Raw genomic sequence first — 15,655 nt, 5'->3', positions numbered from 1 at the left:
TTGTCATACTATTTTTTAAAAATGTTTGAGTAGGAATCATCAATATCTCTCAGGAGATGAAGAAATCCAGATTCTCAAACTGAATCTGAATTTTATCCAGTAACTACTAAAGAGTAGTATTGTAGGTTAAAGCAAGATTTTGAAATAATTTATTGGAAGAAAATAATACATGTCCAAAATGCCAATCATAAATCTTTTGTAGCATTTTCATCTTAGAGTCAAAGACATCTCCCTCCACCACAACAGAGATGAGCAGACAATGTGGCCTGAAACATCAGTGCACTATGTGGATGGAAAGCAGACTAATAAGGGCATGTCCCACTTGGGCGGCACGGTAATCAGCGGTAGAGTTGCTGCTTTACAGCAAATGCAGCGCCGGAGACTCAGGTTCGATCCTGACTACGGATGCTGCACTGTAAGGAGTTTGTACGTTCTCCCCGTGACCTGCGTGGGTTTTCTCCGAGATCTTCGGTTTCCTCCCACACTCCAAAGACGTACAGGTATGTAGGTTAATTGGCTGGGTAAAATGTAAAAATTGTCCCTAGTGGGTGTAGGATAGTGTTAATGTACGGGGATCGCTGGGCGGCACGGACTTGGTGGGCCGAAAAGGCCTGTTTCCCGCTGTATATATATGATATGATATGATTAGGCGATTTTTTAGGCGACTGTCGGCGACTGTCATAGTCGTAGCAGGTCGCCGAGAAACGAGTGACTGGACCCCCCCTACAACAATGTCTACGACAAGCTACAATAACCTACCACCTGGTCGACGTCAAGCTCCGGCAAGCTACTGACAACCGACGACCGCGCCTACGACAACCTACGACCACACTGGCGACAAGTGAAGACAAGTGAAGTCAACCTAGGTCTACCCGCGACAAGCTACGACAAAGTGCACAAGGACAATGGGTAAGTCAGGGGTCCAGAGAGGTTTCATGAGGATGCAGACAAGCTAGGATGAGGACAAAACAAATAGAATATAACTAGACCAAGAGGACCCATTGGGCCCAAACCTCTCCTGCATTGGTGCAGCACCCTCTCCGCCCCCCCTCCCTCCTCCCCCCCTCCCTCCTCCCCTCCCCTCCTCCCTCCAACCCCCTTCCCCCCTCTCTCCAACCCTCCCTCCAACCCCCCCTCCCCTCCCCTTCCCTTTCCTCCCCACTCCATCCCCCTCAACCCCCCTTATCCTCCCTCCACCCCCCCTCCCTCCCTCCCCCCTCCCTCGGAGATAGATTTAAACTTTAAAATGTGAATATCATTAAATATATAACTGATAGCGGAGTCAGGGGGTATGGGGAGAAAGCAGGAACGGGGTACTGATTGAGAATGATCAGCCATGATCACATTGAATGGCGGTGCTTGCTCGAGGGGCCGAATGGCCTACTCCTGCACCTATTGTCTATTGTCTATTGTCTATTGATTTCAACGAAACTTCTTCCATTAGCACCAAAGGGATGACGGTGAGTAAGGTGAGCCTAAAATTGTCGCGCTATCATGTACCGTTTTGGCTGTAGTTCAGGAACAAACAAACAAACAAACGAGAGTTTTGGTATATAGATATGGAAAAATGGAAAATCATTCACATGGTATAACAATAGAAATGGTGAGAGATTAACAGGTGTTGGAGTTTAAAAGGATTTGAGAAGGTGCAGTTTGCAATTAAGGCTAACATATTGCGAAAGGTTTTAATTCATCATGCTTCGATTATCTTGGGCTCACATCCAGAGAACAGGTTAGTTCTCCTTCCCCCAGCATGGATATCGGTGATTATAGGAGTGCCTAAAGAATGATTGTATTAATTCCTGGAATTCTACGTTGGTTTATAATGAGGGGAGATTAAGTAGTCACGGAATTTACTCTTCTGAGTTTCGCAGAATGAGGGGTAATCTCATCGAAATGCAAGGAATCCTTATGGGGCTTTGCAAGGTCAATGTAGAGTAAATGCTTCTCCTAGCTTGGCTGTCTAGTGCCAGAGGTCGCAGTCAAGATTAGGCATTAGCCGCTCAGAACAAAAATGAGAAGAAAATGTCTTTCATCCAGAGATGATAAACCTTTGAAATTACCTACTCCAGCAGGCCATTAAAGCTCAGTCACTGAGTGAATTTGTGACAAAGGTTCACAGATGTTTGGGTATTGAGAAAATCAAGGGATATTTGTGCAGAATAGTGAGGTAAAAGAAGGGTGTCAAAGTTTACGGTGGAAGGCAGGAGAATGGGGTTGAGAGGGAAACGCAGATTAGCCATGATGGAGTAGACTCGATGGGCTGAATGGCCCAATTCTGCTCCTTTGTCTCATGGTCTTATCTTCAGGAAAGGAAATCTCCTAATCTTACCTGGTCTGGCTTGTATTTGAAACAGAATCACTGTGATATTGAAACTAGATAATCAAATAAAATCAATATTAACAAATAGATTATATTAGTAATTGCATATTAATTAAGTTGATATTTCTTAAATAATTCCTTTTCTCATGCTGCAAGATCTCTCATTCATTATAATCCACGAGATTTAACGGATAGAGACTCAGCCAACCTTTTTTCAATAGTTCAATTGCACATTATTGTCACAAGGACACAAAGTGCTGGAGTTACTCAACAGATCAGGTAACATTTCTGGAGAACATGGATAGGTGGTGTTTCAGGTTGGGACCCGACACTTTATCAAAATCTCTCATTCTTTAAATAATTGGTTCAATAAACTGGTCGGCTTGAATCCTAAATCTGAAGAATGGTCCCAAGGTGAAACATCATCTATCCATGTTCTCCAAAGATGTTGCTTGACCAGCTGAGTTACTCCACCACATTATGTCCATTTGTGTAAACCAGCATCTGCAACTCCTTGTTTCTACTTTATTGTCATGCATACCTAAGCACAGTAAAATTATTTTCTACATGCAGTTCGGTGGCAATCCTACTATACATGAGGTGCAATCTTGCGAAGTATAAGAGTGTAAGATTGCTGACCACACTGAGTCAGTGCACAGAGTCACCACATTTCAGGCGCCATTAAAGAACACAAAGTCAGGCAGTCTCTCTGGAGAACATGGATAGGCAGCGTTTCATGTCGAAAACCTTCCATCTTTTATGAGCCACCTTAGCTTTGAGAGTTGGGAAGCCTGCAGAAATTCCCAAAAGTACCCAGGTGAATGCTGGCATGGCACAAGAGCAGAAGGCGCCTTTGCTTTCTCCAGACTGATCAGCACTTGGAACTGAGTCTTACACAGAGATAAGTGTCTGAACCCCAGCATTAGCCCAGCGATCAGGCTGAAACTTCTGGGCCTAAATTATTTCACTTGATTCACTTTGTTAATTGATTTGCTTTTGCGCACCACATTGCATTTTGCAGTAAGTTGTTCCATTATTTTTTTCCTAAAATATTTCACACTAGAATGTTCTACAGACCCCCACACCTGATTTGCAACCTGTGTTCCCAACTCGAGTAAAGGATTGCTTTGTGTTGAGCTCATACTTAACGATAGAGTGAAAGAATTCAGATTACTAATTTACAGCTTCTCTGTTAAATCTCTACAGATATGACCTTTCTATTATCACTTCATGACATTTATTGAAGAAGCGTGTTCATTAAAATGTTCTGAATGTGATTACAGCAACCTGTTCAGTCACATAATCATTGCTCTCTTTTCAATAGTGCTATATTGGAGGAACTTCAACTACAAATTAAGCATTTGAGAGAATCAAAGCTGATTTTTATCAAAATCTCTCATTTTTTTAATAGTTGATTCAATAAAGTGGTCGACTTGAATCCCGAAATCCAATTTGACCCTCCTATCATTTTTGAAGTAAAAGGCGAATAACTAAATTAAAACATTTGTCTGGAGAATGGGGAGTTAATGAGCACATGAGAGAGAATAACTTGCAGGGATGTTATTATAGGTGTTGGTTTATTATCGTCATGTATACGAAGATGTAGTGAAAAATTTGTTTGCACGCTGACTGGAATGATCATACTGTACATAGCTATAATCAAGCAATATATGAACACAACAGATAGTGCAAAGACAAAGATTACATGAGTGCAGGGTATGGTGTTACAACGTTATAGATTTACAATTGCAAAGAAAATTGCAAAGGTCAGAAGATGAGGAGTGCTCCCTAGCTTATAGGGAGGAGCATTCAGTAGGGGAAGAAGCTGTTCCTGAATCTAGGCACTGTCAAGCTTTTGCATCTTCTGCCTGATGGGAGGAGGGAGAAGAGGGAATAACCAGTGTGAAAAAGTTTCCTGGTTATGTTGGCTGCATTCTCATGGCAGTGTGAAGTGTAGACGGGGTGAATAGTGGGACCACGGGTCTGCATGATGAACTGGGCTGCGTCCACAACTCTCTGCAATTTTTTGGCGTCCTGTTGCCAAACCAAGCTGTGATGCATCCTGAAGTGCATCTTCTACAGTGCATCTGAAGAAGTTGGTATGAGTTGTCAGAGACATGCTAAACTTGCTTAGTCCGAGGAAGTAGAGGCACTGGTGTGCTTTCCTGGCTGTAGATTAAACATGATTAGTCCAGAACAAATTCAGGTGATGTTAAAGCTCTTGACTATCTCCACTCCAACACCGTTGATGCTACCAGGGCGTGTACACCACTTCCTGAAGTTAGGAGAGGAAGAATGGGACAGATCCCATGTACCCATGTACTCTGCAATATTTAAGCACCGGGTGGTAACATATCAGAAAAGAATATACATGATTTTGGTCCAAAACCTATCACTCCTTCTAACCATGAGCTTACTATATGGTTTTTATTTAATGCAATAGTCAAATCAGGTTAAGTCCTTAGCTTGTGCTGAATTGCTCATGATTGGGTTGGGTTTTAATATAAAATCTGAACAGAACACCAATCTATACCCACTGAGTACAATATAAATCTATGCATTCAAACTTCAAAACAACTCTTTTTATTTTAAGAATAAAACATTTCATTCAAGGGCCCACTTCATTGGAGGTCCCATTGTTTTTTAGTGTGAGGTCATTTTAATTTAAATTAATTGAGTAAAGACACAAGCAGATCGTAGATTAAAAGGAAATCAGAGCTGTGTGAATCGGTTTGCTTGGCCAGAAACTGGATTGTGTTGTGCCGAAAAAAAATCAGGTTTTTATGGATTTGAATACGCTGAATGCTGCCTGGATCAGATTGTTAACACCTCGCCTTCAGCCAACAATTGACCATTGTGGGCTCCACCTTTCTTGAGTCATCGATGCAGGCGCTGCCTTGTTTTGTACCTTCCCATACTTCCAGTGTCCCCCTCCTTGACTCTTAGTCTGATGAAGGGTCTCGACCCAAAAAATCACCTACCTGTATTCCTTCTTTTCAGAGATGCTGCCTGACCCACTGAGTTACTCCAGAATTTTGTGTCTATCCTTTTTGAACTCCTCCTCACTCACCACATTCAAAACATCACTGAAGTCTCATCTGTTCAGCACTGCCTTCAATCACTGACCGTTACCTCACCTTCTTTTTCCTTTTCTCTTTGTTTACTCATTTATCTATTTATTTTCTTTTATGTTTTAGTAAACTCTGTAAAGCGTCTTTGAGTGTTAGAAAAGCGCTATATAAATGTAATGTATTATTATTATTATTATTATTATTATTCGTTCGTGTCCATCGTTCAAATGTTACATTACTGTCATCTTCCGTCCTGAAAAGGGCACAAGCTTCCGGCGACAGTCAGTGGGAGCCATCACTTGTACAGTAGACGATGGTGGTAGGAGAATTAACTCAGGACACTTCCAGTTTCCAGCCCCGCGACGTGGACACTTCTGCTATGGGGCCTTTGTTTAACTAATCACCTCTTTCACACCCCCTTCCCGAATGTTCTGCCACATACTCTTGACTCTTAACTTTACATCTTTTGTTTATTCAGTTATTGCACTTTCCTTTTTAAATTACTTCACACTGCACTGCAATCTTTGCACCACCCGCTGTTTTGTGCACTTCAGTGGATTTATTGTTACATTTATCATTACCATGTAAACTGGTTACTCTCTGAGCTTCATATGTATCAGAATTTCATTGTACCCTAGTGTATATGACAATTTAAAAAACACAAATCTGAATCTTCTGATGAATAATGAAAGGCATAGATAGAGTGAATGTGGAAAAGATGTTTCCACTGGTGGGAGAGTCCAGGACCAGAGGTGATAGCCTCAGACTGAAAGGACACTCTTTTAGAAAGGAGGTGAGAAGGAACTTCTTTAGTCAGAGGGTAGTTAATCTGTGGAACTCATTGCCACAGAGGGAGGTGGAGGACAAGTCAGTGGATAATTTTAAGGCAGATATAGACAAATTCTTGATTAGAACGAGTGTCAAGGGTTCTAGGGAGTAGGCAGGAAAATGGAATTAGGAGGCAAAGATCAGCCATGATTGAATGGCAGAGTGGACTTGATGGGCCTAATGGCCTACTTTTACTCCTATAACTTGTGAAATTATGACCATTGCTAATTTAGATTCGGGATTTCCAATGAGGTCAATGCTAGCCATGTAGTATCAAATGCAGAAACAAGGAATTGCAGATGCTGGTTTATAAAAAAGGAGACAAAGTGCTGGAGTAACTCAGCAGGTCAGGCAGCATCTCTTGTTTGTATTCCTTCTTTATCACCTTGTCCCTAGACAACAATGGACCATTGTGGGCTTCACCTTTTGTGAATCATCGATGCAGGCTCTGCTTTGTTCTGTACATTCCCCTACCTCTAGGTTCCCCCTCCCTAACTCTCAGTCTGAAGAAGGGTCTCGACCCCAAACATCACCTATTCCTTTTCTCCAGAGATGCTGTCTGACCTGCTGAGTTACTCCAGCCTTTTGTGTCCATCTTCAGTATCTTCAGCAGCTCCTTCTTACACATCTCTTGAGAATGTGAATAGGTGAAGTTTTGGGTCAGTCTGTAGAAGGGTCCCGACCCAAAAAGTCACACCTCTCCATGTTCTCCAGAGATACTGCCTGACCCGTTGCGTTACTCCAGCGCTTGTGTCCATTAGTGTTGGATGCGCATGCATTGGCTTCACCAGTCCAGGCAATATTTCAAGATTTCAAGCTCAGCAGGTCAGTTTATTGTCACATGTACCAATTAAGGTACAGTGAAATTTGAGTTACCATACAGCCACACTAAGTGAAAAGCAACAAGACACACAACCACACAACAATGAACATAAACATCCATCACAGTGGGTTCCACATTCCACACTGTGATAGAAGGCAATAAAGTTCAATCGTCTTCCTCTTTGTTTTCCCGCAGTTGGGGCAGTCAAACCATCTGCAGTCTGGGTGATCAAAGCTCCTGCAGCCGACAGTCAAAGCCCCCGTCGGGGTGATCGAAACTCCCGCGTCGGGGCGGTTGAAACTCTCCGCGGCATGGAGCTCCCGAGTCGGCCTCTTCTTACCAGAGACCGCGGGCTTCACGATGTTAAAGTCCACAGGCCCCGCGGTTGGAGCTTCGTTCCCCGGCAAAGGGATCGCAAGCTCTACGATGTTAAAGTCCCGCAGACACCTGTGGCTTGGAGTGCCAGGTCAATCTCCAGGAAAGGCCACCGACTCCACAATGTTAGGCCGCAGTGGGGACGGAGATACGATATGGAAAATAATTACATCTCCGTCGCGGTATGAGATTGAAACAAATGGGCAGCCCCATTTAAAAGCTGAACTGAGAAATAAAGGGACAACATTTTGGTCACATCATCATTTGCTAGGTTTGTTTTGCCAGGACCTTCATTATTAATCACTGAAAACAAGAACTGCATGAAAACGTTAAGGACAAGGTTATAATTTATTCCACATAGAGACTGAAGTAGATAATGAACAAATATCATCTGAGAATGTTTACGCTACTTTGAAGTTTGGGAAGAAAGGTGTATTTTATTAGTGTGTATTACAAAACACAGTGACAGCAATGCTTTGGGGAGCTGCGTGTGTAGATTTTACTATTCTTCTTCTTGCGTTTGAGGCAGCAGAAGTTATGTAACACCCTCCAGGCGCTGTAGCCTGTGCAATGTGCTGTTGTTGAGGGCCGTGAGATCTACTCCTCCACCAGGGGGCCGGAGGACAGTGCAGTCGAAAATGCCGTGCTGCGCTGTTTGCTGGTCTGCTCCACACACGCAGGCTGCTGATGGACGCAACCCCCAACGATGCATGTTGGCGTTGAATTGGTCGACCCCTGTGCGGAGCCGGTTCAGGGCGACCCACTCTTTGCTGGGGCATATCCGAGCCGGGTGGGGCTGTGGTGTTACTATTGAAGTTCTTCAAAATACTGACTCCGTCCAGATCTTTGTGTTCTTGAATGTGAAACTCTTTATATTTGGTTCTGACATTTGTTTTCTCATGAAGATATACTTGGTCTTTCCCCCATACATACTGATTATAAATAGCAGGTAATATTGTAATGTAGGATGGTGCCTAAAATGTGTCGACTCTTGTGTAGTGTCTCACCGTAGCCTGCTGACTTACACTTTTATTGATTGCGCCTTATGTATAATGGGATTATCACTGGACTGTATGTTTCACTGTACTTAGATATAAGTGACAATAAAGTTCCATTGAATCATAGATAGCAAATTCCTTCTGCAATCAGCTGAGTGACGTCACCCTGGGGAGTCAAAGATTGCCATTGTTACTTTACATAATATATTCCTTTATTCGTCCCACACCGGGGAAATAAACGTGCAAAACATCACTGACTACATGAATTCCACCTGAAATCCAGCCCCATTTATATCTTGGGGCTGGGTTGCATGGACCAAGCCTATTCACATGAAGATAGGCACAAAATGCTGGAGTATCTCAGCGGGACAGGCAGCATCTCTGGAGAGAAGGAATAGGTGACGTTTCGAGTCGAGACCCTTCTTCCGACGCAAAACATCACACATTCCTTCTATCCAGAGATGCTGACTGTCCCGCTGAGTTACTCCAGCATTTTGTGTCCATCTTCAGCTTAAACCAGCATCTGCAGTTCCTTCCTACGCAAGCCTATTCTCATGTTTGCAATTCACAGGGCACCTGTGGCTCCACTTAACTTAGTAGTCACAGACGCCTCCTTTGATGGCTCGGGTGCAATGACCATTCTGGTTGATCGTGGGGTCTTGAGTTGCTGCACATGATGGAAACTTATACTTCCCCTGGACAGCTTGATAGCCTTCTGATGACCTTTACACTGTTTCCAATTGTGGCTGATGAATTCATTGAATTCTCATACTGTAATAGTTTTATAATTATGGTTATGTTTATTATTGTCACGTGTGATACAGTGAAAAGCTTTTGTTTGCATGCTATCCATTCAAATCAGATAATACTATGCATGAATATAATCAAGCCAAACACAAGTACAACAGGTCGAGTAAAGAGAAATAATACGAGACTGCAGAATATAGTTTCCAAGTATTCTGGCTTAAGTTTTCCTGAAAAAAAATCCAGTCCCACAATGAGGTTGGCTGGAAAATCGGGACTGTATCATAGTTTCAGGAAAGACGGTTCAGAAGCCTAATAACAGAGGGGAAGAATCTGTTCCTAAGTCTGGTGTTGTGCATTTTTAAAATTCTCTATTTTCTGCTCCACGAGAACGGGGAGGAAAGGGAATGTCCGGTGTAGAAAAGGTCCCAGGTTAGGTTGGCTACTTTTTGAGGCAGCATGAAGTGTAGATGGAGTCAATAATTCTCCACAATTCTCTGCAATTTCTTGCAGCCTTGGACAGACCTGTTCCCATGATTAAAGGTTAAGCCAAATATACCGTACACAGCAGAATTTGGTTCGTCAATGGCTGTATCTTTTACCAGTTACTGTAAACCTAAAAATAACCTGTACCATTCCAGGAAAGCTGATTTCAGACATTCAAAAATTGGTACCAGCAGCGTTAGTGAAACAACAATGATACCTCATATCCTTTTATTTAGTTCTCTAAGTTTTGGAGACCATAGCCTTGGACTTTCCATCTATAGCTTCTATTGCCTTTGACTTTTCTACTGGAAAACATGGCTAACATGAAACACATTTTTTCTTAATGTACACAGCATAATTCTAACTTTTTGCACCTTGGGATACACAGCTTTGACAGACTGCTATGACGTTACTGATGCGAAAAACAATGATTGATATTGTAAATGTTATGATATTGCTTCTGGCTGAATGACTGCCCTGATCATTATAATTTAACACAGAGCAAAGTGAAGAGAAGCATTTTGGCATAAATAGTAAGAACACCGGCTAACTGGCTTGGGTCCATAAGGGTGCCCTGGAACAGAAGACTCTTAGTATATTTCTGCAGAAGTCTTTGAAAGTGGCAGAACATGTTGAGAGAGCACTTAGTAAAGTATACAACCTCCTAATTAAATTTACTTCTCTGCTTCAATTAATGTTCTACAGGCTTTAGACTAGAGATACAGTGCAGAAAAATGGCCCTTTGGCCCACCGAGTCCGTGCCAACCAGCAATCACCTGTACACTAGCGCTATCCTACACAGTAGGGACAACTTACAATTTTACCAAAGTCAATTAACATAGAAATATAGAAAATAGGTGCAGGAGTAGGCCATTCGGCCCTTCGAGCCAGCACCGCCATACAATATGATCATGGCTGATCATCTAAAATCAGTGCCCTGATCCTGCTTTCTCCCCATATCCCTTGATTCCGTTAACCCTAAGAGCTAAATCTAACTCTCTCTTGAATACATCATTAACCCACAAACCTGTACATCTTTGGTGTGTGGGAGGAAACAAGAGCACCCGGAGAAACCCCATGCAGTCACAGGGACAACGTACAAACTCCATACAGACAGCACCTATAGTCAGGATCAAACCCGGGTCTCTGGAGCTGTAAGGCAGCAACTCTGTGCTGCCCTAAGCAGACTAATGCACATCTAGAGTAAAGCATCCAACTCTGTTCACCCCATTTTTGGAAAGTTATGAAGATGCCAGGGAGGGGAAAAGAGGGATGAGGGATTTCAGCTGCAAGGTTTGGTGGAGAAGATGGAATGATCTTGGTGCAAATCAAAGATACTAGTGGAACAAGATAGACCACTTGACCCTAAAAACCGTAGTATGTCATGGCGCCATTTTAGTATGCGGAAACTTGCTGAAACATTTAAGAAGAAAAATGACAAAAATCTGTGAATTGATAGAAGAGATATATTCTGCATTTTAATGGTATAATCACACATACTGTTCCCCCAAAACACTGATTACACTGCGAGAAGCATAACGGATGGCGGGTTTTGCTTTCTAAAATGGCGGACGTTATGGGCCTTTGCGTACTACACTTCAGTACAGGCGATTTCAATGGAGTGGCCAATCTTGTTCCTCTAGTATATTTGGTGCAAATAACGTTGTGAAGTGATTTAGCAGAGATGGATACATAACTGGGATGGATTCATAACAATATTAAATGGTGTAAATAAAGAGCTTTTCTCATTTATTGAAGGTTTGAAGACTAGGACACAAAGTATTATGCAAAAGATACAGGGATGTGAAGGAAAACATTTTATGCACCCATGATCTAGAAGGATGATGGGAAGAGGTCAAAAGGGAAATTAAGAGAGATTGAAGTAAGAGGGAATAATTTGCAGGGCTGTGGGAAAAGTGTGAGGAAATGGGGCTGAGAGGATTGCTGCATGAAGAGCCAGCATAAACTCATTGAGTTGACTGGCCTCTTTCAAGGAGAACCAGTCAAGACCACAGCAAAATGGCATCAAAGAACAACGTTTTGAGCAGACCCAGGAGAGGTTAAGTGAGAGTGATTATGTTTTTTTTGGTTCTGATGACAACAGGAGTAAGTTTGTTATGCAGAAAATATGCCGCTCAAAACTGCTGACACTGGAAATCTAAAATAAAGTCACAAGCTGTTAAAAACAGTCATCAGGTCAGCTGGCATCTGCGAAAAGAAATGTGAAAACTTGCCTCGTCAATCTCCTTTAAACTCTCTCCCTCTCAAGCCATGCCCTCAAGCACTTGATATTTCTACGCTGGGAAAAAGTCTATCCACTCTCTATACCTCTCATAACTTTATATACTTCACTCATGTCCCCCTCAGCATCTGATGCTGTGGAGAACACAATCAAAGTTTGTTCAACCGATCTTTATACCTCAAACTCTCTTATCCAGGCAACATCCTGGTGAGCCTCTTCTGCACCCTCTCCAAAGCCTCAACACCATTGTAATGCGGTGACCAGAACTGCACACAATGTGGCCTAAACAATTTTTTTTGCAGGTGCAACAAGATTTTCTGACTTTTATACTCAGCACCCTCACTGGTCAAGCCAAGTATGCTGCACATCTGCGTAGGAAAGAACTGCAGATGCTGTTTTAAATCGAAGGTAGACACAAAATGCTGGAGTAATCAGTCTGAGGAAGGGTCTCGACCCGAAACGTCACCCATTCCTTCTCTCCAGAGATGCTGCCTGTCCCGCTGAGTTACTCCAGCATTTTGTGTCTGTGCAGTACATCCTCTTTACTACTCTATCTACTTACATTACCACTTTCAGGAAACTGTAGACTTGCACCCTGAGATCACTCTGTTAATCAATGGTCTGAAGGATTCTGCCCGGGTCCCATCAATCATAACTTGTCTGTTCTGCCCATAACCCATAATTTCTGCTTTTATTTGTAACCAAATTCAGTTATTGTCTAGAGTTAGACACAAAGTGCAGGAGTAAATCAGCATGTCAGGCAGCATCTCTGGAGAAAATGCATGGGTGACGTTTTGGGTCGGAACCCTTCTTCAGACTATTATTGTTAGTGTCGGTTGAGTGTTGACAATGCTTTTTTAAGGACTGCATCCACAGCACCTACAGACCAGTCTCTCTCTTCATGTGTAAGAAGGAACTGCAGATGCTGGTTTAAACCGAACATAGACACAAAAAGCGGAACAGGCAGCATCTATGGAGAGAAGGATTGACTCACCATTCACTGAGCCAACTCTCTGTTTACCTCTGTTTTTGCTGATCAATTATAGAGCAACATTGAGTGAATGCGTTACTTGTCTTCACAGATCCTCCATTGATCCTTGAAACAAGGAATGTTGGGGCAGCAGTCGGGCAGAAGGGAATCCTCCAGTGTGAAGCGTATGCTGTTCCGTCGGCAGACTTCGAATGGTACAAAGAAGACCGAAGGTATTTTCTGTCATTGCAATACTCCCAGCAGGTTTGTTGCAAAATAACATGAGGATTAGCATTTCCTTTTTTTTTGTAATAGCGTTATCACATGCAGGTTTGTAGGAAGGAACAGCAGATGCTGGTTTAAACCAAAGATAGACACAAACAGCTGGAGTAACTCAGTGGGACAGGCAGCATCTCTGGAGAGAAGGAATAGATGACGTTTCGGGTCGAGACCCTTCTTCAGACCATTCAGAAGAAGGGCCTTGACCCGAAACGTCACCTATTCCTTTTCTCCAGAGATGCTGTACGACCCGCTAAGTTACTCCAGCTATTTTGTTTCTAACACATGCAGGTGATTTGTTGGTGCATTCAAATGAACTTTACATCTCATTTATGCCATAAATGAACCATATTCTGTTGGAAAGCAATTAAATTCAGTTCCTGCCATGTATGTATGTGTAGATTTGGACCAGTGAAGTGAATCCAGCTGAGCAAACGCAAACAAATCCCATGAGAAATTTGTTCATCATTGACTCCATCTGCTTGTTTATGAAGTGTTGTTTGAATGCAGGATTTTCAGGGTAGTTAATGTTACAGATAATAAGAAACTGCAACTGTAATAGACCAGAGAGTCCTAGAGTTGAGGATGATCACTGTTGTTCTGATCTTTCACCTTTGTCATTCTCCAACCTAATCTCCAGAAGCATCAAATCTAAAACTCTCGATCTAAGCCTTGAATACAATTAATGATTCCACTGCCACAAATCTCTGAAGTTGAGAACCGTTAATGCTGTTTTTCTTTGCACATATTCTCCCTCTTGAATGGTTCCAACATTTGTTTTAATGATAATAATTCACCCTTTGGTGACAGAAAACTCGAACAACACACCTTGTTGTTTTATTGCTGCTCTTTAATGTTCCCATCTTTGTCTTTTCACTTGAATTCATTGACTTGAGCCGTGGTTGATTCCAGCCACAGGCAGCTCGGAGGTCACCTTTAAATTCACCATTGAACCAGGGAGGTGGGAATAGGGAGGGGGAGGGGGGGAGAGGGGAGGGGGGAGTGGGGGAGGAGAGGGTCCTGCACAATGCAGGAGTGGTCTGGGCCCAATGGGGCCACTTGGTCTAGTATATTCATATAAGACCATAAAGCATAGGAGCAGAATTATGTTATTTGGCCCATCAAGTCTGTTCCACCATTTGATCATGGCTGATCTATTTTTCCCTCTCAATCCCACTCTCCTGCCTTCTCCCCCTAACGTTTGATGCCCTTACTAATCAAGAACTTATCAACACCCGCTTTAAAAATACCCAGTGACTCTGCCTCCCGGCCATCTATGGCAATAAAGATTCACCTCCCTCTGACTAAAGAAATTCTTCCTCATGTAGTACGGCGGCACGATGGCACAGCGGTAGAGTTGCTGCGCTTACAGCGCTTGCAGTGCCGGAGATCTGGGTTCGATCCCAACTACAGGTGCTGTCTGTGACAGAGTTTGTACGTTCTCCCCGTGACCTGCGTGGGTTTTCTCTGAGCTCTTCGCTTTTCTCCCACACTCCAAAGACGTACAGGTATGTAGGTAAATTGGCTTGGTAAATGTAAAAATTGTCCCTAGTGCATGTTGGATAGTGTTAATGTGCGGGGATCACTGGTTGGCACAGACCCGATTGGGCCGAAGGGCCTGTTTTCGCGCTGTAACTCTAAACTAAACTAAAGTAATGAGCAGACAAATTTCCAGTGGAATATCTGTGAAGCAGGGACAGCACAACCTAAAATAATCTTGACAGTGTCATTGAGTTCATTAATTAATTCATTGTTCAGATATCCTGTTCAGAAATAATTTCAGATTTAAAAAATAACATTACTGCAGTAAATAGTTTTCAGCCAAACAAGACGTCCGCAATAAAAGGATCACAAATGACTATTTATCACAGTTTTCCAAGAAGCATATGAAGCAGATATGCACTTTTGTCTGCCAAGAAATCCCACAGATTGCTAAATTGTAAAATTGCCACACCTCCTAGGTTAATGACTGAGGATGGACTAGTGACGGTAATATGCTTACTTTATCCAGCAGGATTGTTTCTTGACACCTAACAGCAGTATTGCATCACTTGCTACCTGCACACACGTATTTCCTTTGTTTCAACTGCAATAAGATTTCCAGAGATCATTGGGAAAGTACAAACACAAGGAGCATTCCTCTATGGTTATTTTTATGCCTAAATCGTGTTCAAATGATCAGGATTTTGAATGTTGACTGCTAGATTTGGTCTGAAGTAAAAATGCATTTAGAAAGCTCAGCAAAACCAATTGTTATGGTCTGGAAATTTTCAAGTCACAAATTTTCATGCCCCGCCACACCCAAGTAGGGATATTTGAGGAGCAATGTCCCATTGCGTGAACATAAATTTACAATTTTTATTGATCTTTTTGCAACAAACGCCTGTGCTGTTTCAGGGGAACAAACACCTGAAGCTTTGGCAATTGAAATTAATTGCTTGACTGGAGGCAGGAGAAGAAGTTACATGATAGCTTTCTAATACAAGGACTGTAAATGCCCTCAACACCCAATCAGA

At 42.5% G+C, this 15,655-nt stretch overlaps 1 protein-coding gene across 7 annotated transcripts in view; it reads left to right on the top strand.

Moving 5' to 3' along the window:
* The window catches only part of LOC144608834 (opioid-binding protein/cell adhesion molecule-like), a 1,854,101-nt gene that overhangs the window by 1,801,062 nt on the left and 37,384 nt on the right, over positions 1-15,655 (top strand). For all 7 annotated transcript variants that reach the window (XM_078427009.1, XM_078427010.1, XM_078427011.1 and 4 more), the window contains one exon: positions 12,973-13,093. In XM_078427009.1, the coding sequence (XP_078283135.1) occupies positions 12,973-13,093 (121 nt within the window). The remainder of the gene's footprint in view (positions 1-12,972; positions 13,094-15,655) is intronic.

Source organism: Rhinoraja longicauda, chromosome 32 (assembly GCF_053455715.1).
Source record: "Rhinoraja longicauda isolate Sanriku21f chromosome 32, sRhiLon1.1, whole genome shotgun sequence".
NCBI classification, from domain to species: domain Eukaryota; kingdom Metazoa; phylum Chordata; class Chondrichthyes; order Rajiformes; family Arhynchobatidae; genus Rhinoraja; species Rhinoraja longicauda.
Note: the sequence above shows the minus strand (reverse complement) of the source record. Positions and strands in the feature narration are given on the sequence as shown.